At 39.8% G+C, this 24393-nt stretch overlaps 1 protein-coding gene across 1 annotated transcript in view; it reads left to right on the top strand.

The window, feature by feature from the left end:
* The window catches only part of Dchs2 (dachsous cadherin-related 2), a 217662-nt gene that overhangs the window by 185629 nt on the left and 7640 nt on the right, over nt 1–24393 (top strand). Inside the window, exons 14-17 of the mRNA XM_035451843.1 lie at nt 6999–7112; nt 13319–13530; nt 15581–15732; nt 23260–23390. Of these exons, the coding sequence (XP_035307734.1) occupies nt 6999–7112; nt 13319–13530; nt 15581–15732; nt 23260–23390 (609 nt within the window). The remainder of the gene's footprint in view (nt 1–6998; nt 7113–13318; nt 13531–15580; nt 15733–23259; nt 23391–24393) is intronic.

The following is a 24393-nucleotide window of genomic DNA, read 5'->3' as shown; positions in this document are numbered from 1 at the left end:
TTTTTAGGACTGCAGAAAAGCTCAAAACAAGAACAGTCATATTAAAATAAACAATACAAATGATTTTTTCATCACAGATAAGCCCTTCCCTAATTTGTCATAGCTCATCACCAGTGACAGCAAACATCCAGATAGAAAATCAATATTACAAACTCCTGGAAAAAAAGACAAACTAATAAACTACACACCTTTTCTAATTGGGAAATTGGAAGCACAAACCTAAAGAAGACATCATCAGAAAAGGTTCATAAGACTCCCAAAATCTTCATCCATGCTGATTAGCCAAGCTCTTCCCCTGTACAAAGCCAGTTAGTAAAGACTAGGAGAATTTATGTAATTATTCTAAAGAAATTCAATCAATGTATCACGAGAAAAGAGATAGAGAAACAAAATAAACCCAGCAAGGAATGCATAAAGAGGATTAGGTTATCTATAGAAAGTTATTAATAAAAATAACAAAACCTAATTTTTAAAGCTTAAGAATAATACAACTGAATTGAAAAACTGACCAGGGAAATTCAACAGCAGGTGGAATTTGGGGAGCCCCCGTGGAGGGCTCTACCCTCTATGGGGAGTGGAGGGGGGAAGGGGATGGTGGTGGATTGGGGGGGGAGTGGGAGAGGGAGAAGGGATTGACATGTGAAATTATAATTTGTAAAAATTACATAAAAAATTAAATAAAAAAGAAAGAAAATTGGTGGACCAGAGTTGGAGCTATTTGTGAGTCAGTGGGAACAAAATGATAAAGGGATTCTAAAAACTACAAAAGGATTTATGGAATGCCATCAAGTGAAACAATATATTCATTGTGAAAGCCTTGCAAGAAGACAGAATGAAGATGAAATGCAGAGGACTGCTTTAAAGAAATAACGATCAAGAGCTTTCCAAATCTGAACAAGGAAATAGAAAGACTAATGTGAGAAGCTCACAAAACAGGCCTACGGGGAACCCAAAGGGCTTCATGGAAAAGTCATTAAAATGAAACTGTCAAATACTAAGGCAGGAAACACCAAACAGTCCTAGGAGACAAGTCCTCAAAAGAGGCTCTCAGGCCAGTGAGGCGTCTCCACAGAGGCAACAGAGGTCAGTAGGAAGTCGAAGAACACACTCAAGACATTAAAAGTAAGAAATTGAAATTACCAGTAAAAGATACTGGAACTGAGAAAACTGTTCTTTGTAAATGAACCATTTGAAGTGCCAATTTCAAGTCAATCATTAGTAATATTTTTAAGAATAATGTAAATGCATAGTGATACTGAACAGTTCTCAAAAATGCTTGTCATTTTCATAGTTGCTTAGTTACTGCCATAATTATTGATCTTTACACTCTTGTAGATTTAACTACATATTTGTGCTTCGAGATTGTGAGCTCATAGTTGTTGTGGTAGTATTAGCCTTTTTTTTTTTTTAGGTTTTTGTGCATGAGGTGCATGCTTCTCTCTTTTTTTACTATTTATTATTTTTATTAGTTCAAATTAGGAACAAGCTTGTTTCACATGTCAATCCCTTCTCCCTCTCCTTCTCCCTCCCCTCCCCTTCACCCCTCCTACTCCACCCCGACTTACCCCCAACCCACACCCCATGAAGGGTAGGGCCCTCAACGGGGGCTCCAAAAAGTCCACCACATCATCCTGGGCTGGGCCTAGGCCCTTCCCCATGTGTCCAGGGCAAGAGTGCATCCCTTCATGTGGAATGGGCTCTCAAAGTCCCTTCTTACACCAGGGAAAATACTAATCCACTACCAGGGGCTCCCTAGGGTGCAGAGGCCTCCTCATTGACATCCATGTTCAGGGGTCTGGATCAGTCCTGTACTGGCCTCCCAGACAGCATCTGGGGTCGATGTGATCCCCTTGTTCAGGCCAGCTGTTTGTGTGGGTTTCTCCAAACTGGTACAGACCCCTTCGATCTTCATTCCTCCCTCTGCAACTACGTTCCAGAGTTCAGTTCAGTGTATATCTGTGGATGTCTGCCTCTGCTTCCATCAGGCAGTAGATGAGGGCTCTAAGATGGCATAAAAAGTAATCATCAATCTCATTTTAGGGGAAGGGCTTTTTGGTTATCCTCTCCACCATTGCCTGGATTGTCAGTTTGTTTCATCCTTGTAGATCTCTGGAAGTCTCCCTAGTGCCAGATCTCTCCTCGGACCTATAATGGCTCCGTCTAATATGGTATCTCTCATCCTGCTCTCCTCTATTCTTCCCCCAACTCAATATTTCTGCTTCTCCTTTTCCTCCTCTCCTCTCCTCTTCTCCTGCTCTCATTCTGGCAGCTCCCTCTCCCCTCCCCTCATGCTCCCAATTAGTATTAGCCTTTTTTAAAGTGGAAGTTTTGTAAAGAAGGGGAAAATAAGACTATTAAATGTATTACACTTTTTGTTCAATTATATCTCATAAATGCCTGAAAATGCAAAAGGTAAGTTATTGGTTATATTTTATTCTTTATATTTCCTCATTGTAATTGAAGGTTAATCGGTAATATTTGTAGCTTGCCATTTCTACTTTGATGTACTATGCAGAGTGATTTAAGTTTTACCTCTGTGCCTGGAGAGAAAGGCACATTAAAAACATAGGAATAAGCAGGATCTGGGAAGATCAAGGCCTTTACTTATTTCCTCTTTGTTAGAGATGTTTCACACTTAAACTTTGTCAGAGAAAGAAAATACCTAACCATCTGTGGCTCTCTGCTGAGAGCTACAGAGAGTTCAGAGTAACCTGGGTAACTTGGCGATACTCTGTCTCAGGATAAATGAGGTCAGGGAGCTGGGGTTGTAGTTCAGGGTTCACAGAATGCTTTGCCTTAGCATCTAGTTTGAAGATTTTTTGTTGAATGAAATTTCTCTGGGTTACATTATGAACATTTGATTTACAACAAAATAGGATTTTTTCCTTCTTCATAAAAGGGGCCAAAGTGATGGTTTCCAGTTCTGTACTCAACATTGTTCTTTTATGCATAAGTAATGTCCTCATTTTCTTTTATAATTGGGCATGGAAAAAGCATCCTAACCCAAGGAGAAATAACTGCCATTAACAAGGATTGTACATCTTGCCTGCATAGCTATTGGTCTCTGACTGACATCCTTAGGAATATGTGGCAACAGAGTTGCAATATAATTTCCTGTACTTAAAAATAAGTTGTGTAAGGAAGGACAGAACTGTGATTGGCACCACAGATGACACATACTGCAATGTGTTCGTAGTGTGTGTGTGTGTGTGTGTGTGTGTGTGTGTGTGTGTGTGTGTGTGCGCGCGCGCGCGCGCGCGCGGAGGGATGCATGTGCACATCACCTTATAGAAATAGAAGGCATTGTAGCCATGTGTCTCTTGATGTGTAGAACAATAAGCACCAGATTATGCTGCAACTGGAGCATTCTCAGCACTTGTAGTAACTCCATGTTACCACCGTTGTTCTATTTGTTACTTTGTTGCTAGATGGCTTTGTAAGTGGGTTGGAAAGGGCAGTCATTTGGAAATCTAGATGAATGAGTTTTAAACTTTGTCAGGGCTTCTGCTAAGTGTAACATTTCTAATGAGAGTGGTTGGGTCTGTCCTGGTGGCATAGGCCTGTGAATCCCAGCCACCAGGGAGTCTGAGGTGAAAGGGTCACAAGGTCTACAGAGCTACAGAGAGTTCAGAGTAACCTGGGTAACTTGGCGATACTCTGTCTCAGGATAAATGAGGTCAGGGAGCTGGGGTTGTAGTTCAGGGTTCACAGAATGCTTTGCCTTGTATGTGTGAAACCCTGGTCAGTTTTCCGCAGCATATACATGAAATGGAGACTCATATATTCTCTCTGGGTTTTTCTGGATTTGTGCCTCTTATCAAAGTGAGTTCTCACTGAACTTTTGATCTTACAAACCATCTCATGGTCTTTGGTATTTATACAAATGGATACAACTTGAGTTTTAAGTATTAAGGGGATTCTATGTGGAAACTATGTCTATTCTCAGATCTTTTGTATTTTCTATTCTTTTCAGAAAAATTACATTTATTTATCTATTTTATTTTAAGGTCTATGAGAGAAGCATACATGTAACTCTCTCTCTCTCTCTCTCTCTCTCTCTCTCTCTCTGTGTGTGTGTGTGTGTGTGTGCGCGCGTGCGTGCGTGCGTGCGTGCGTGTGTGTGTGTGTGTGTGTGTGTGTGTGTGTGTGTGTGTGTGTGTGTTTATGGGAACACATGCCACAGCACATGTATGGAGGTCAGAGGACAACTTTCTGTGGTCATCTCTTTCCTTCCAAATGTGAATCTGGAGATCATTTCAGTCTCCGGGCTTGTCAATAAGTGCCTTTACCTGCAGAGCCATTTCCAGCCCTCTGTGAAAAGAGTCTTGGGAGAAAATCAATTTACCCTAATTTATTTATCTTTTTCACTGTTACTGCTATCAAGGAATATTTCAAGTTGTGTCTCTCATGTCTGTGATGTTAGATTTATGTGTCCCACAGGTAGGGACCAGTATTTTTCCCAGTTAGGAAACTGTGGTGCCTCTTTTATTGCTGTTCCCCTTTGTGCCCCCTCTTTCCATACACTTTAACCACTTATCTTAAAAAATCAAGTTTTGATTCATATAATAACATGCTTTATTTTTAAAAATTCTTACTGACAAAAAGATATACAATACTCTCAATTTATAAATATAAGAAATTTTTTAAAATGTATCTAATAGCTACATGTCTCTTGGTGGGTGAAGTGCTCACTGTGCAAGTATGGGGACCTAGCACCCGAATAGAAAGAATATGACACCTTGTTATCAGCACTGGGGTGCTGAAGGGAGGATCTCAGGGGCTCATTGACTAACCAGGCTGGCTCATCCATGAGCTTTGGGTTCATTGAGAGACCCTGTCTCAAAAAATAAGGTATAGGGAGGTAGAGTAGGACACCCAATTCTGATCACTGGCTCTCACTGGCACACACCTCTCTCCACAAATATATTATTTTTAATTATGTACATATGTGAGGCATAGCATAGTGATTTGCAACATGAACATGGTATGAGATAATGAGGATAGTTAACATTCCTATCTCCTTAAATTTTTTTAAATGATTGATAAGTTGCCCTTATACTTCTACTTTTTTGCACTCAATCACATGTTTGGCTATCGTGTGTGTGTGTGTATGTGTGTGTGTGTGTGTGTGTGTGTGTGTGTAATCAAGGTAATTAACTTTCATGAAATCTTATTGTTAATTAATATATAAAATCTTTAAAGACAAAACTAATATAGAGTTCTAGAAAGGTATATGATACAAATATATAGAAAAATCCTCTTTTGCTATGGAGCTCAGTTCAATCTATGGTGTGTAAAATGGAAGAGACTGCTATAGCACTTACTGAAGAACAACTGGGACCGTCAACTATTACCGTCAGCAATGGAAAATGGGACAACCACAATGGAAAATAGTAGGAAGTTTCTTATAAAGACAAGAGCCGTTTACCTTAAGTATTTTCACCTGAAGAATGAAATCATAACTCTATACAAATACTGGCATGTGGGTATTCACAGTCATCCCAAACTGCAAACTATCCACACATAATCCATTAGTAGAAAAGTGAAAAGCAAACTGTGGCATGCACATTCAATAGGAAATTATGCTGCCATAAAAATGCAATGAATATTTGATAACAAACAAACAACTCTCAAAGGCAACTCTGGGAAAAAGCAGGCGGGTGTTACATAATTGACAAGTATATGAAACTTCAGAGGCAAAAGTAGTCTAGGTTATAGAGATGCAGACCAGTCATTCCCTGCCGAAAGCATCCTGCAATGGGGATTGAGTGCAAAAGAGTAGAAGTGTTCTTCTCTTCTGCAGTGTTAGCAATATTGTGGGTGCTGAATGTGACACTTTTTACACAGATGTGTGCTATCTCAACTCCAAGGCTGATATATTTAAAGTATGTGTGTGTAAATTTTATGTTAGTGAAATTGATGAAACAGAAAATACTTTTGTTTAAAAGCTGGGCAGTCCTAGGAGATGAGTGGACCGTCAGTCTAGGAAGCAGAACAGAACAGAGCAACAAAGTTCAGGTTGCTGGAAATGAAGATATCACAGCTTGCAAATGACACTCACATAGTCCTCCAGGGCCCTCCTGGATGCAGTAATGATTGTCCCAGCTTACATCCTCTGCCCTTGCAACCTTCTTCCTGCAAAACAAAACTTAAAACAAAAAAACCTCAAAACAATCCCCGGATCCCCCCCCCCCCCAAAAGAGATCTGGTTGTGAAAGCTGTGGTGTGACCCAGTGACTCACACAGTATATCCTTTTGTTCATGCATCCTTAATTGTAAAGTGTTCACTCTCAGTATTATCATGGTTGGCGTTAGATCAATATTTTTTTCTGTTCTTCACACAGTAGTTGAGTCTCTTTTAAAAAACCTTATCATAATCTTTTTCTCTATCTCTTAATATGCTTAACTCAACCTAAGTATGATCAAATCCTCTCCTTCTGTACCCTGATGCTTTCTTTTGATGTCTCTTCTTCAACTGACTGATTCAACAAACCAAGCCCTTTCCCAGCCTCACTGCTTTCAGAATCCTTTCCTGCCAGGTCTTTGTGCAACTGCTTATCCTTCACTACACCCACACTTTTAAAAGCTTGATCTGCTTTCCCACCAAAATCAAATGCTTTCCTTCATGGACCAGTTTCTCTCTTTCCAGGAAAGTCCACATAATCTGAAATGTCTTTGGTTTTGTGTTGTCTAATGGCTCGTTGTCTTCTGCCAATTCCTAACTACTGCAAGGATGGAGGTCTCCTCTCTATCTTGTCCCTGTATCCAGTAATAAACATGGGATGTTCATTGTCTATCTTCTACTAGTTCATAACTACTTCAAGGATGGAGATCTCTATGTTGTCACTGCATTTCAGTACTCAACATGGGACACAGCTCACAAAGACAGTGACTGTCGCAGGAATAGGTGAAATGGGTAGTCAGATAATACCCAGTGTTTGCTCTCACACTTCCGTGAAAATTTCTAATGGTCTTTGTTTTAAACCCTAACTTTCCAGGTACTTCTGTTTTGACTGTAAAGGCTTCTACTCCTGAATCTATCGCAGATCCCATTAAATACTCAGTTTTTAGTGGGAATGAAGATGGAGTGTTTTCCCTGGGCTCCACCTCAGGTAATCCCTTTCTACCATATGATAGCTTTATTTTTGTTTACTTTACTGGTATTACTGATTAGTAATTCTGAAAAATACAAAAGATCCCAGGCACAAGAGGGTACAGAAAGAATGCAAGAGTCAAAGAATGGGAAGGGGCTGCCGAAACATTGCCTTCTAGACATAGTATTGTTGTTGCATTTATGAGCACTCAACAGCTGTGGTACCTCCACAAGACCTGCACAAGATTGGCCTGTCAACAATCCACCATGAACAGTGGGGGTAGGGGTTCATGATGCCTTAGCCCTGCACAGGGAGCTGGGGACCATAAGAGGGGAGTCAGTCCAGAGTGGTGTAGCCACTGGTAAGTTGTCTCTCCTCCCGCCAATAGCCTCTACCTATAACCACATAATTAAAAAACTAATTAAAAACTCAGGGATTCACAAAATTAATAACAGTAGGACGGAGGCTTGTTAGGGATAAGGGGTCAGCAGGATTGAAGGGAGTATGAGAAGATCACAGAGGATGATGTGAGCTAAGCTTACATATACATACATACATGAAATTGTAAGAGGATATATTAAAAACTTACAAGTTGGAAGTTGTTAGAGATAAATAATTTTAAGGTAAATAAGAATTGCCTTATTTACCCATGAGAATTAGGGGAATTATGGGAAACCCAAAACTGTGTATTTGCTCATATGTGTAGAGTCATTGAAAATTATGTTCTTAATGTTTCAAACTAGATCGTGTCCATCCTTCCTTTTGAGGTTTTGGAGGTACATTGGTTTTTATTTATAATTTTCCTACCTGCTTGGGAAATTGAAGATAAAATTAGGAAGATCATTGATACTGACCTTGATTGAAAAATAAACACACACTCTGACCTTGGGGAGTTTTCGCTGGAAGGGCCTCTAATTCACCACTCATCTCAACTGGGAGACTCAAGGACTTGTGGGAAATTTCTTTGTGCTATTAAAGAAACTACTTACAAATAGTGTGTGTGTTAAACTTGGCTCTAGTAAGACTATTTATTGCTATAAATGAGCACCAACCAATTATACAATGTAAAGAGAGGCAATTGCCTCATTGTCAAACCTCAACAAGAATACTTCTAATAATTTCTGCATTATGGTAAAGCTGAGCTGCTTTATTTAATCTATATTATGTGCTTGTAGGGGAAAAATAAGAGTGAGTTTGTTTGAGTAAATGTCATCTCTCTCAGGGTGGTGCTGCAGCTTTTGGTCTACCCAACCATCAGTCGGTGTTTCTGTTCATGTTGGTCTCTTCCTCCACAGTGGAGCAGAGGACAGTACACAAACATCATCACACCTTACGTTCCTCATGGTTCCAGTGTATGAGAGTCTGGGAGAAGAATTAAACTTAAATTTATTTAGAGAAAAAGGAAGAATAGTAAGGTTTGCATATTTCCACAGGTTATCCAGATCCTTCTCCCATATCACACTTATGAGATCAAAGGATAGCCTTCCCGATTCCTTAGATTCCTTTATTAAACAAACATAAACTTTATCATTAGATCAAACAGTTTACCCATGGAAATGTATTTTGTGACTAAGCAATTAGTTACATTGAACTTTACCTTAAATATCTTTTTGAAATATGTGTAATACGGAATGATAAAATGCTGGTAATTTCTTAGTAGACAATGGAAATTTAAAAGCCCATTCATTTGTCACCTATCTCTAGAAATAATGCCTTACTGGAGGCCAGGTTTGGCACACACACCTTTAATCCCAGCACTCAGGAGGCAGAGGCAGATGGATCTCTTTGAGTTTGAGGGCAAGATAGTATTAATGTAGTGAGTTCCAGGGCAGCCAGGGCTATATAGAGAGACCCTGTCTCAAACAAACAAAAACAAAACAAACAAAAACACAACCATCAACAAGAACAACAACAATAAAACCCTTACTGGATCAGGAAGCCACCCTGGGTCCCTTCCCTTTCTGGTCAGTCTCTTCCATCCCATACTCCCTGTTCCTTCCTTTATTGTGGTCTAGAGATTTGTATACACTATAGAGTGGCTGAATCAAGGAAATTAGCATGCATATCTGAGGCTTTCTCCCGTACCTCATTTCATGTTTTCTTTAAAAGATTTATTTATTTATTAAAATAAACAATGCTGGGACCCGAGACGCTCTCCCACATCTCTTTTCTTTTTTTAAAAGATTTATTGTGTAGACGATGCCTGTATGCCTGCAGGCCAGAAGAGGGCACCAGATATCATTACAGGTGGTTGTGAGTCATCATGTGGTTGCTGGGAGTTGAACTCAGGACCTCTGGAAGAGCAGCCAGTGCTCTTAACCTCTGAGCCATCTCACCAGTCCCTCTTTTTATGTTTTTATGTCATTTTTTTCTTCCCTTGGGTTAAGGGATCTGTATTTCTTAATTTTCAGAAGTTCTCTGGTTCTTATATTCTAAGTTTTGAGACTTTGAACTCTTTGCTCACACTTCCACTGAACTATCTCTCTACCCCTAAATTTAATTCTTAGGAGTTATTAACATGCTTAACTATGAAAATATAGATGATACTAAAAAATTTTAGGATAAACCCTAGGCCCAATGGTCCATCTAGCATTTCTCTGTCACCCATCCCAATATGTCAATTAAAGATAACAGAACTAGTGAAAAGCAACAACAAATTATTCAGTCAATATAGCTACACTGGGAAAAGGATCAAATAACGGGAATTAGGGGGTCCCCTACCTCATCTGTGGTTTAATTTTAAATAGAAGGCTAGTGACAAATTAAATTAATCAGTCCTTGTCAGGACTTTGAACCAGTCAGCCTTGATCTGTCATTATCCTGACTCAGGTCTGCCTGCAAGGTAGTCTGGACAGTTGCCAGACCTGAGAGACATCTCTTCCTGAGAGACAGGTTTCTCTGGCAGGCTTCAGCCTCCTCCCCCACCCAGCAGGGCATTCCTGGGGTGGGGGAGGCAGTCATTCTTTGGGATGGAATCTTTCAATAGTCTGACACCCCAAAGTCGGGTATCCATCGTGTCTCTGGGAATATCTTCTCTCCTGCCAGGGTAGTCCCATGGCCACTATAAATCCATATTTAAGCTAATGAAATCTCAGAACATATTTTTCCACTCCCTTTTCAACGATGAAAAGGTTCAGAAAAACCAAGTCTCTGTATATCTAGTTTTGTTTTTTAATATTGTTCACTCTTCTGGAATATATACAGATTTGGGTTTCCTGTTGTCTGTTAGATTTCCTAGTGGATCCTATTACCTCCTGTGTTGTCTCCCTCACTTTGTGGTCTACACTCTGCACAACAAGGAGAGGTGCATCTGAAGAACAGAAAGTCTTGGAACTCACGCCTCTGTCAGTGCCTATCTCCCTGGTCTGTCCTCTGAGGACTCATTACATCTCACAGTGCATCCTGATGCACACACAAGGGCATACACATGCATGTGTAACATAAAGTATGCACCCTTATATCTCACCAGGTGTCATTTGAATATGTAGCATACCATATTGCCGCTCAAGATAAGGAAAGCTAGTATGAATGATGATACATCAATAAAATTGATCTCTAAAGATAGTCACTTTCCTTAAAGATAAAAATAGCATAAACTTCTAATCCATAGTTCCAAATGAAAAGTTTACTTTTGTATTTAAATCTCCAGTCACTTTGAATTAAAAAAACACCCATTATATTCCGAGGCTGCAGGGATTTGAGAATTTGACCAAGATTGGTCATGTAAATAACAGATGGTTCCACTCAGGCCATTATTTGGTAGACTGGCATGAAACAAAGCGATCAAGCTTTCAGTGTTGCCCAGGCACAGTTGTAGCAGAGTGGAGTTTAAGGGTAAGGGATAACATAAATATTTGCCCATTCTGCTTTGGATTTGCACAGATGTGTGCCCATAGTGTGTGACTGACTGGAGTAACATGATTATATCATCAAGCCAGTACCATTTGAAGAATCTTAATCTCATTTCGATGTGTATTTTGCAACTTGGATAAATGCTATAGGTGGACATATATTGGAAAATATCACCACGGATTTTATTCTCAAGTTGTTATACCACTGGAAACATGATACATGTGCAGAAATTTCAAGGTGGCCTCTTCAGTCCTTCTTGGCATAATAAAGCAGGAGGCAGCTTTCTGGCCAGGCATTAGGCACAGTGTAGGGCTTGCACTTCTCTCCAGGCTACATCTTTGTTGTTTCTGAGTAAAATTAAGAATGTGTGATGCAAGGCAAAATGTGGACTTAGTATGTGTGCCAGCCTGGAATCATCTCATGACTTTCACAAGTGTGTCCCAGTTATCACGACCGAAATGAATAACAAGCAAAAGGCATTAGAACTGTAGATCCATTCCAAATGCAGTTATCAAAGGCTCAACAAATTTTGTATTTAAACTCCACTTTGATCTGCACCACAGCCAGTACACATTCTCCCAGACAACATGAACAACTTGGTATTGCATTTTTACTTTCTCATTCCTGTACAAACAGTACATTATGGTGTGATCTGGGGAGATTTGGGGCCCCACTTCCATCTCAGGCTTCTATCCTTACACTATAGAGCTTTCTGAAGACTTGCAATTTTCACTGCCAGTCACAAAATGCATCTCAATGACTCTGCAGCTGCCCCAAGTAAGAGCCACCCTAAATACTGTCAGAAGAGATGTGGGTTGTGAAAATAACAAATCAAATCTGCTGTCAAAAATGACAATGAATTTCTGTAATTTTATATGAAGTAGTAGAAGGATGGAGAGGTAGCTCAGGAATTAAGAGCATTTGTTGCTCTTTTAGAGGCCTGGAGTTAGAGTACCCATTCTTGGCATATTATATCTGCCTGTAACTCCAGCTCCTGGAGATCCAACAATATCTTCTATCCTCTATGGATGTTGCACTCATGTGCAGAACATATGCAGACACATAAATGCATAGTAAACTTTTTAAAAAGTTGCTAAGTGTGGTAGTAAATTACTTAATATAGAATCTAGATTCCCTGAGAATTGCAATGCCTGCGCCTTCATGTAGCTGGAAATACCCATTTCTAGCCTTCTTTATGGTTCTTTCTTGACATTTACTGTTACCATACTATCCTATATCAGACACACACAGTAGAAATCACACACAGAAGTTTCTTAATTTGGGCAAGAAGCTTGAGCTGTGGCATCATCCCCCAAGGTCCACTTCTGCAACTGATTCTGTATTTTCTATGAGGGTATAAAGTACTGAATACTGACCCATGAGCTAGGTGCTGGGATATGACGTCCAAGAGACAGGGAGGAGCAGTGTTCACCAGTGCCGTCTACAACCAAGGAAAAGTAACCAGACTTAAGCAGCAGGTAAACAGAGAAGATGCAGCTGTCCAAACACAGATGGCTTAAAATGGGTGCAAACTCACCAAGAGAGGGAAGTGATAAGCAAGACTGAGGTAGGACAGACCTGAGGCAGCATATCCCTGTAAGTTAAAGTTTCTCACCTTTGTCACACTGTGGAAACCCACTGACAGGTTCTAAGCAGAGTAACACCAGCTTCCTTATTAGTTCAGAATGGAGACTTGGGGAGATCATTTAAGTGGCTAATGTGGGGACCAAGGAGGGAAATGTTAACAGTTTCCTGAAAAACAGCAACCATGGAGATGGAAATGGATTTAAGAAATGTTCCAGGGCCAGGGAAACAGCTCAGGGGTAAAACTATGAGCTGAGCAAGCCTATGTAACTCCAAGTTCGATTCACAAAATTTTGTAAAAAACTAAATGCAATGTAATCACACATCTGTAACCCTAACACCCCTACTGTGAGAATGGAGGCAGAGACAGAGATGTTGCTGGAGGTTTGTGGCCAGCTAGTCTGGAGTGCATAGGATGACAGCAGGAACAAGAGAAGTCCTGCATGCCTCAGCAAGGCTGAAGGCAAGAACCAACTTCCAAAAGTTGTCCTCTGGTCTTCTCATGCACAGTGAATTAATGAATGGATGGACATTTCTTAAAGAAATGTTTAAAACATAGACTTCGCAGACACTGACATAGACTAAAATGAAGACAAAAGGATGATTGAAGAGAAAGCTCCCAGGTTATAGACATTTGCCTATCAATGTTGGAAATCTGAAAATATCCTTAAGATTCCAGCTTTTCCATAATGGCCCTGGTCAGAACACACGAGTCAATGCTGTTCTGATACACTTAAAAATAACATCATCGTTTCTCTTTAATGTTTCCACCTCGGGAATAAATCTAGGACAACTCATCGTAGAAGAGCCTAAATTCCTGGATTTTGAAGTCAGGAGCAAAGTGCAGCTCATCATTTTTGCTGAGAGCAATGGGCATAGAGCCTTCACTAAAGTAGCAGTTTCCATCCAGGATATGAATGATAATTCTCCACACTTCACACAAAGTGTGTATAGAGCATCAGTCTCTGAAGGCCAACTCTACAATGCTCATGTCATACAGGTAACAGAAAGTGTGTGTGTGTGTGTGTGTGTGTGTGTGTGTGTGTGTGTGTGTGTGTGTGTGTGTGATATTAATACCAAGATGCAATCCAGTTTTATCAATCTCCAGTATATGTTCAATGTTTTATGGGTTGGATGAATCCTTAGACTGCAGGAAATCTGAAATGTCTTTGTTTACTCTTCTTTATTGATCCAGTGCTCAGTTCCCAGCCTCCTGCTTCTCTAGGGACTCCCTGAGCACTAAGGAAGACTTTGTAGGTCACAAAAATGTCTTGAACCCAGGTAAAAACAGAAATGAAGCAGAGCTCATTCTTTTGATGGTGACAGCTCAAGGTTGCGGCTCCCAGAGTCACCCCATTCTTTGTGTGTTTGCCAAGGTGCTGTTGGCCTGACACACATTCTGGTGAACTTCACCTGGTGAAGCTGTATTGCCAGCACACTAGAGTGCTAATACCCACTTGGAGAAGTCTACTATCTGAAACATGTTTGACTATACAACCTCAGAAGACACGATGACTTTATTTGTTCCTACTTGGAAACTAGTTCCTCTTCCTGGTGATATCAAGGCTGCTGTGGCCTTTCTGTACCACAGAGCAGTTGGAATGTCCTCTTGATGAGGTCCAATGTGTTCCACATGTCCTCAGCACTCTCGGAGAATTGGACAGAAGTTTGAAGAGTGAGCTGAGAAGTAATTAGGAACAAACCCAGGGAATCAGCTCAGGAGATGACAAGGGATGTGAGATGAGGCAGAGCCACAGTGGATATACAAAGCATGAATTAAAACAGTGTAATAAATCAATAACTTGTTAAAAATCTTGACTTCAGTGATACAACTGGGTTAGTGATTGAAATTTGGCATAGAAGACCCTGTATTATATCTCCATGGGAAATTATACAGACACTTGGTTCTATCCTTAATGCTACTTTGAAAACTCATCAAATAAACAATCAGGAAGATGATTTTATTAGCAGTATATCAAAGGTTTGATTCACTTTTCAAAGATCCCCTTGAGTTAAAATTTCACTATAATGTAAAAAGTCACCTACTGGCCTATATTATAGCCAAAAAATATTTCAATCAATAAGAGAGGCAAATGAGGGATCATTAGATAAATCGCTTACTGTGCAAATATGAGATCTGGTGTTCGAATCCTCACAGCATGTCAAAGCAGACAGGTGTGACAGCTTGCCCTGTCTTTAGAAGCGGGGAGGCAGGGCATTCATGGGGCAACCTGGTTAACTGGCCAGCTAGACTAGTTGACTCAGTGAATTCCAGGTTAGGGAGAGATTCTGCGTAAGTAAATAAAAGAAGGCACCTAATGTCAACTTCTGGCCTCCGTACGCATATCATCACACATGTGTGAATCTACATACATATGCAAAAATCAAAAGTAAAGAAAGATCAAGTGAAGAATTGCATTCGATGTGTGGAGTTTCCTATACATCCATTTCCTCTTTCTGGTGTCAACATGAATCCATGGCAGAACTGCAAAGCTTCTATTCAAGCATATTAGAAGTTTGCAGTAAACTTGCCAGTTGCATACAGTTGCAGCTTGAAACATGTGAGTGACATTTGGAAATGTTTTAGATGAATGTGAGAACATTTTCTGTCCCATTATCCAGTTCATTAAAGTCAAATTCAAGTGTCAGCTGTACGTTGGTATGACGCAAAGCCAGTGTTTCTCAACCTGTGGGTCCTGACCCCATGGCGGTGGTGTTGGGGGTGGAGTGGAGTGAATGATCCTTTCATAGGGGTTGCCTAAGACCATCAGAAAAAATGCCTATTTACATTATAATTCACAACAGTAGCAAACTGCAGTAATGAAGCTTATAGCAACAAAAATAATTTTGTGGTTGGGGATCAACACAATATGAGGAACTGTATTAAAGGGTCAAAGCATTAGGAAGGTTGAGAAACACTGGTCTAAGCATTGTTTTTTTTTAAACGCATTTAATAATCTATATTCTTTCCTAATGCACTTTTCTGAGAGGCAGACTTGGCTCACATCACAGGTTGAATCTTTTCCAATGGAAAGGTTGATTTCTCACAGGTGTTTGCTACGGACTTGGATGGTGGCTTGAACAGCCTGATCGAGTATTCCATTGTCTCTGGCAACCCAGCAGAAGTCTTCCAGATTGACTCGATGAGCGGGGTAATAACAACAGATTCTGTCCTGGATTATGAGTCTACAGACTCCTACAGGTGTGTTCCATTTCTCTCTCATTAGAGAGCTCTTCCATTGCTTCTTCCTGACCAATAGTTTGATAAACTCTGCTTTTGCCTCTCACCCTACAATTGACCTTCGGGCACACTCAAATGGTCTTAGAAATTATTCACTGTTTTGAGAAAGTAGCTGAAATTAGATCTGAAATTTGATGCATCCTTTTAGGAACCAAGGGAGAGAGTTTCAAAGGACAGTGTTGGTGAAGAGCCCACTGAGTGGAAATGCCCCTGCAAAGACTTGTGTTACTGTTCACACAAAGAGTAGGACTGAATAGCATTCCTTTTTGTAATTCTCTATTCTTTTTGTTTGTGAAAAGCACAGCCTTGTCATCAGAGCCCTTGTTGTGGGACTTGGTGTAGCAGAATGACCTTATTAAAAGCTTTAATTAACATTAAAGATTGTGGCCTAGAGTCTGAGCCTTCAAAAAGAGTAACTGGGCTGTGAGCTTGCTTGGTGATTCCAGGAGATGGGGTTAGTAAAGCCCAGCCTCACATACAGACTCTTACAGCATCTCATTCAATAAAGTAAAGAACTAAGAAACCAAAAACGGCCACAAATGGATAGTCTCCAAAGAATGGTGGCACAGCCCTAGAACAGAACACTCAGGAACTGATTTCTAAAAACAGGTCAGTGACAGGACAGGGATCTAGTGCCTCTTATTCAATGAATTAAAATAAAAGCAGACATGGGAACAAAGGCACCAAGGTAAGCTTATTTCAAGCAAAGCAGTAGAAAAGGTCAGAATACAGCTGAGGGGATGGCTCAGTGGTGAAGAGAACAGGCTGCTCTTGCAGAGAACCCGGGTTCTATTCCCAGCCCTCATATGAAAGCTCATAACCACCTGTAACTCTAGTTTGTGGCTGGTGCTGGGGATGGTCGTGCTGCTCCATATCCTCTCAAAGCCTCTGAGAGAGCAGTGGGCACGCAAATAGTGCACAGACACACATGAAGGAAAAATAGCCACAAAAATAAAAATAGGGACTGGAGAGAAAGCTCAGTGGTTAAGAGCATTAATTGCTCTTCCAGAGATCTGGGGTTCAATTCCCAGCACCCACATCACACCTCACAACTGTCTGTAACTCCAGGGTCCAAGACCCTCACACAGACATACATATAGGCAAAATGCCAATGCACATAAAGCTAATTAATTAATTAATTTTAAAAGGTAAAGGTTGGAATACACCGAAGAGAAGTGGCCACCCGAAGGAAGATCTCAAGGGCCCTGACTGTTGTTTAGATCTTCCTCATATGGGGTTTAAGAGAAAGAGGAGGGTGGTTGCTAAAGGGGCATAGTAAGGGTTTGATTGATAAATTAGACCCTATAATTTTTTGAACTGTGCATGCCCATTCCCATGGCACATCTGGTTTGATTTATATGCACACTCAATCATGCACAGGCATAAGGTGATCAACAGGAGATTCTCCCTTAAAGCTTACTGAAGACGCAGTTGTGCTTTATGGTGCAATGCTCCCAAAACCAGGTCAGGCTGGATTAGCTCTTCAATTCATACATTGGTAATATATTTCTATACATACTGGCTAAGTTAGATTGTTGTAAGGGAAGAGATTGATGGATGTGTAGTCCAATGCAGGTGGAGGGGGGGATTGCCCAAGGTTGCTGGGCATGTTTTTTTTTTTTTGTTGTTGTTTTTTTTTTTTTTTTTTTTTTTTGAGGGTGTATACAGACAGGAAACCAAGTATACAGACAGGAAACCAAGAACAGTACAGATTACTGAAATATTCCCTATGCTTTCCTGCCTCAAGCACGTGCAGAAAATAACAAGGGACATCCTAGTGTTTATGCAGCATGACCATCCCAGAAAAGGAACATTCTTCTACTTACAACATTTCTCAGAGAAGCTGTTAGTATTGTTTGTCTTCAGAGAACCAGTAGAACAGCCTAAAGTGGAGTTTGTTTTTCTTGTTTATATTTATGTTTGGTTTTCATTGTGTTTTTGTGAGTTTTCCCCCCAAATCTTTGCACATGCATTATAATAGTTGCTCCTTATTCATGAAGGATAGGCTATGTAGTTTTCTCCTACAACTGAGCTCACCCAATATTTATGCAAGTATATTCCCAATGTATGAATGTAAATGTGTTCTGTGATTCTCACTGAATACCTATAACTTATGGAACCCTATATATATTGTTTTATTTTGTTTCTAAGTTCCATGCAATATTGGCATACAATACCAAGGTTAATCTCTCTTTCCATGTTGTATGCCCTGGGGGATCCTTTGTATCACTAACCTTGTGATTTGATCTAACTACTTAGTAACTCAAGAATTACCTGAACAGAAACACAGCTATATAGCTGATGGCTATAAGTGAATAAGGGGTGGATGATGAATACAGTGTGGATACATTGGACAGAAAAATAATTGACATTCTGGGGAGAAAGAGTACAATAGTGTGAAGCGTTACCAAAATACTTAAAGTTGTAGCTATTTAAAACTTATGACTTGTTTATTTCTAGAATTTTCCATTAATACTTCTGGATGGTAGTTGCCCATGAGTAATTAGAACTTTGAAAACAAAATACGATACAGGGTGTGGCTACTGTGTTTCATTTAAGCCTTGTGGCCCTTTCATAAGGAAGTTAAGGCGGATATATTATGTATTAACTGTGTAAGTTACATAGTGTGGCTTATTCTGGGTCGCAATACTATTTGAAGATCAATATTTAGACTTATACTCAGTGATTTTGAACCTCAGTCACATGGTTTCTACTACACAAGCTACAGAAAAGACATTCAATTTAAGAAAAAATAAGTACAAAAGACTGTGTCAATATTTGAGGCGACTTTCATGTTTCATGAGGAAAATACAATATATTTGTGTGGTTAAGCATTGAAAGCTGGTTTGAATGAAATACGTTATTGAGTGGATTGGACTAATTAACCAACCCCAAACCCTTCCAACTCTGAAAGCTTGATTAAGTGTTTTGTTTTGTTATTTACCATATTTCAAAATATTACTTCAAAGGTATTTTTAAAAGTTTAAAACCCTATCCTCCTTATCCTTAGTTAGCAGTTGGGAAATGTTTTCTAATATTTTTTTCTTTAAATTAGAAACAAGCTTCTTTTACATGTCAATCTCAGTTCCCTCTCTCTCCCTTCCTTCCCTGCACCCTGTTTTGTAATATTTTAATGTGATTACTAAAATTATTGTGCTTAATGTATAAATTCATTAAAAGTACTTTTTTGCCTCATTGCTGCCATAGTAATTTTCATCACCAAGTGTTTCCCATTCACAGGTAAATCACAGCTCAAGTGTTCTGTCAGTGACGGCAGAGATCTCAGTAATTTCAGAGACACTGATAGTTTCTTGGTCCCAGGAACTAAGCACTTTCCAATTGTGAAGGCTTTCTGTTACGGAATTCTTACTCAATGGAGCTTAGTTAGCAATTAAACCTAATGTTTTTTAACTTTTTCCTATTTGCGTCATGTTCCCAACATTTAAATTAGTCCTAATATTTAAAAAGGCCTTTCTCCAACTCCCCATGAATAAATTAACTCCAAACTGTGAGAAGCAAAAGCCGAGAAGCTGACTGCCCCTTCTCTGCCACAGAAGCAAATTATGTGGGCCCTTGTATATCCGCAAATGCCTTCAATCATATATAAACATATATGTGCGTATTCGTGTGTGTGTGTGTGTGTGTGTGTGTGTGTGTGTGTGTGTGTGTGTGTGTGTGTGTGTGATGGTATAGAGATTAAAAAGTATCTTTCTGACTTTGAAAGGCATTGCTATTGTATATTCTGAAACCCATTTGCTTCTGAAGCCTTAAACAGTCCCAGCTTCTTTACTGTGTGCATGAGGATGGAGATGAGAGGGCACCTGTGTAGTTGTTTTTTCTTTTCTTTGTAGTTGTGTTTTCTTTTACTCTCAGCCATCTCACTGACCTCAGTAAGTTCTTTTTGAATAAGGGACCCTTTCTTTCTATCCTCAGACATGATTTCATTGTGCATTTCGTTCCCTTTGCCCATTTCTTTTCTTGTTTAATTATTATTTTGTTTTGATGTTTGCCACTTTTGGTTGTTGCCATGGATCCTGCTGAATGAGAGTTCAGTAGACACTGACCTCTTTCAGGTGTTAGACACCTTGTTTTGTATGTTGGCTAATTTTTGTTTTACTTCTCTGGGATGCTTCGTGTATATACATCAGGAGACTGAAATGATGAAAGATCATGGAAGAAAGACCTTGTGTAAGATAAACATATACATATGAGTGCACAGACACATAAATCTATGCATATACTTAATATAAATAATGTAAAACAAGTAATTAACCAAACGTGTTTAATAAATGGACCTGGAGGCAGTTTTAGTGTTGTATCTTTGAGTATCTTCTAATCTCTGGCTTCCTCCCACATGCTTACCTAAATCCACTCATGGCATCTTGGATCTTTTCATCTCTTCTACTCCCAACTTGCTCAACTATTTCCTGCTTTAGCCTTGGGGACTTGCATATTTTTAAATGTCCCAGTTGCCCCTCAGTAGAAGTCAGGGAAGAAGAGACAGATCTGAGAGGCAATCTTGCCATCTTTCACCAGAAATCCTAATTCTTTTTATAGCTGTTTCTGGTATTAGCTGATATTTTTACTTTTTAAAAAAATTTCAGAAGGAACAGAAAATTCTCTCGGTAGACATTTGAGATAAAGTGGAAAGAGAACTTTTTCAATATCTTCTGCCAACAATGTCAATATTTCAAGGAATTTAAGTGAGATCTTATCTGGTCAAAGGCCTCATTTGAAGTGGACTGTGGTGAGAGAAGCTTCCTGTACTGGGAGACTAGGAAAAGACGTTCTGGCCTTAGGACAGGCCTGCTCTAAGTCTGGTCAGTTCCATTGTGGCCTCAGCTGACACTGCTGTGTGCAATGGTTCTGCCACATGGAGCCAGACTGAGCAGGCTGCAACCCTCAGCTTCACAAAGACTGCCAAGGAGCCTTCAGAGAGCTTGAGGTCTCACAGGCTCGAAATCATTGTTCTCTCATCTGTTCTTCCAAGCAGCAAGAGGCTACCCTTTTCTTGCCCTTTCACTGAAACAGAGTAAGAGATTTCCCTCCATATCAAAGAAGCTCATTTTTCTTTTCACCTGACTTAGGCATTACATAGAACCCAATGGTTGTGGCATTAAGAAAATAAGGGTATTTGTGACAGTAATGCAGAGTTGACAGGAATCTAACTTTGATGTCTTGGCTGAAATTTAAGGTCACATGGCAAGGGGCAGGCAGCAGTGGAAGAAAAATATTTTGAGCTTATTCCTCTCACAACAATACTCCCATATGAACCTGACTAATGGCCATGCTCACAAATCAAACTCCCACCCAGAGTTATCCCTGTGACATCTGAGGGTGTGTTCCGCTGCTGTCCCAACCCCGAGAGTGTAGAAGGCAGTACTTGTGGACTCACTGACAATAACAGTGACTGTTTGCTCTTAGTGCAATTCAAAACAAGAAAGAATGAGGCTTATTTCACACCATTTTAAACTTTAAGATTAGAAAAGAAAAGACACCTACAAGGTGCTAGCAATGGGAGAGCAAGAGTGCCTACTTTCAAGATCCAGTTTCTTAAAAGGTAGTCTCCATAGGATCCCCTCTGGAACACAGGGCTCATTTTATACCCTCTGGAATAAAGTTGTTATTCTAATTAACAGTTCGCTTTACAATGTACCTGCTTCTCCCCCAGTCTCTCACAACACTCAGGAAAAAAATGAAAAAGAAACTGTGAATATGTGCTCTCTATATGCCTCATGGGAAGCATACTGAGGGAAGGGCCCATTAGGAGGGGCACAGATTTTGAGTTGAGCAAGACCTAAGCATGAATACTGGCTCAACCATTTAATATATCTCTAACCATGGAAAAATCTTCAGAAACTGACATCAACAGTCATTTAATTCCATTTAATTATTACATTAGGGCATCCGTCTGTCCTAAAGGAACTCATGGGAGAGACAGATGGATAAACCATCAGAAAGGTAACTCTTGTGGCAGGAAAATGTGCAGTGTGCTATTGGCATGGAGGGCTTTCAGATCACACGAGAATCTGGACAATCTTACTGATGTGAGCATTGACAGGGTACCAGAGTGTAAGGACAGGAGCAACAGGCAGGAGCCAGTGCTTAAAAGGTCAGATGCATTTGCTTGGGAGTGTGAATGGTCTTAACAAGGAGAGTCAAACAGATGTTTAAATAGGTGTCCAGGTTTTCAAACGACTATTAATTTATTTTTAATTATGTGCATGTTGGAATAGGGAGAGTATGAGTGCAGGTGTCTGAGGAAGCCAAATGGTTGTGGTTGTGGTTGTGGTTGTGGGTTACCAGATATGAGTGCTGTACCTTCTTCTTCGAGGGAAGTTTACATTGTTAACCACTGCACCATCTCTCAAGTCATAAGGATGCAAAATATAAATAGCATTTCAGGCAAATGAGAGCAGAGACTGGATAGCACACACTTCTCTATGCTTAGTATAGGAAATCCCATAATTTTCTGGATTTAGTGCTAAAAATCTCAACTCCCAATTTATTTTGGCTTTACTGGTTGTGAAAACACTGAATTTTTCCATGTTCTAGGAAACTATTAGGTCCTGGATTTAAGCAGGGTGGTTGATCACTCTACCTGAGGCTCTTATGAAAGGGACAAAACACTAATCCAAGGGACATCGAGGAGACCAACTGACCAGACTTGCAACTGCATGATGCTAGAAGAGTAGTGAGAGAAAATGGAGAAGTTGGGGTCAGTAGTAGTTTCTCTAGTTTGGGTGGTAGAATAGATCATTGTAGTACCACCCTAGGGAGATTAAATCGTATTGCATGAATTCCTTCAAAACCTACCCTTTATTCTGCAGAGTCCGAGCACATCATGACCCAGTCACTCCATCATGGCAGCAAGTCTATAGTGTTGGTTGGTTTGAAACTTGAACCTGAAAAATATCCATATATGGCCATCTTTTTGACAGCATGTTTTGATGGTACAATTAAATGGAAATATGTAGCAATGCCCATGCAGTAGAGTTGGCACAACTGTTTTTCATTGACCACTTGGAGTTTTATTAAAGGGGGAGAGAGATAGAATGAAGTGGAAAAGGGAGAGGGAAAAGGGGGGCCAAGGGAAATAGAGAGAGAGAGACAAGAGAGAGAGGTGCAAAAGGAGAGAGAGGAGAGGCAACGGGAAAGAGCAGAGTGGGTACAGCTGTTGGTGCATGTATTGCTTAGGTTATTCTTAGTAGAACCTTAAAGTCCGTCTCCAAGAAATTATGATTTATTTTTGCATTAATACTTCATGACCCCTGGCAGCCTGCTGGAGTTTGTTCTTGCAACTTGTCAAAAATACATAAATTTCAAGCTACCATTCTTGTGAAATAAATTGTAAATGATGCCATTTAGAAAAGGCCATGAGAAAAATAAAAGTCAGTGAATTCATATAATAATTAAACTTGATTTGATATTTGTTTTTTTATACTTTCTAGATCGCTCATAACATTCCTTGATTCTTTTCCAAAACAGCTTGATTGTGCAAGCCACAGACAGAGGGGTTCCCAGGCATTCTGATACAGCTCTGGTCGAGATACAGGTGATTGACATAAATGACAATGCCCCAGTCTTTCTCCCCTCAGAAGCAATAGAAATTGCCGAAAGTAAGTGTGACAATTTGGAATCAACATTTAATTAACTTATGCGTATTTTACAGCCAGATATTGTATTGAGTACTAGTTCTCTACAGCCATTCTAGCCAGGTAATTTTGTCTTCATAAGGAAAATATCAAATGTCAAGGGATTCAAATCATAAAACTTGGATTTGCATTCAGATGGGCTGGAGGCTGAGTCCCTTACCTCCATCATTCCTTATAGTGTGTTCAGGTGCAGATATTTCTTAAACACCAAATGTACTCCAGACAGAAACCCATGTTGTTGGTGTAATAATCACTTGACCCTTCTGAGCACTAATGCTGTTAGACCCATGCTTTGTTGATTTTTGTAGGATGCTAATGATGCTAATGAAGTTAATACAATAATGTGCAGAGTCAAAACTTTTCTCTAGCATAACCCAACCTTTAGCATCAGTACCACACTACTAGTTGAGACTAAAAACATAATGGTTTTAGTGCTGGGCTGCTTGGTCATTTGTTATGCAATGACTCCATAGTTTGAAATCCCAAAGTTGTCCCACAGTGAATGGCTGCTCTAGTAAAGCCAACCTATCCTTCTATAGACAAAGTAGAAAACAATGGTGACCTTTGTCCCTTTGCATTCTTCTTCATACCAAAGCCTTTCTTGAAACATTTTGAACATTTTACTGTCTTCACTTTGTAAACAGGTTATACCAACTCCATCCTATAGAAATCTCTAAAACAGGGATGCCTATAACTATTACTCTCTACAAACAAAACATATTTCAGGTTTATCTCTCACTTTTGATATTTTCATTTGATTTGATGGATTGTGTCCTGTTCCCAAGCACATGAATTTATGTTAAAATGTATCAATACAACCGGTGTGAATATATCATGAGAACCAATTACATAAATCAAAAATCTATTGAATGGGGTAAGGTAAGCTTAGTATTCAACGAGAATTCTTCCCCAGATGTGAAGATTGTAAATTATGAATTCCACAGACAGTGGAACAATTCTGAATCTC

This window comes from Cricetulus griseus (assembly GCF_003668045.3).
Source record: "Cricetulus griseus strain 17A/GY chromosome 1 unlocalized genomic scaffold, alternate assembly CriGri-PICRH-1.0 chr1_0, whole genome shotgun sequence".
NCBI classification, from domain to species: Eukaryota; Metazoa; Chordata; class Mammalia; order Rodentia; family Cricetidae; genus Cricetulus; species Cricetulus griseus.
Note: the sequence above shows the minus strand (reverse complement) of the source record. Positions and strands in the feature narration are given on the sequence as shown.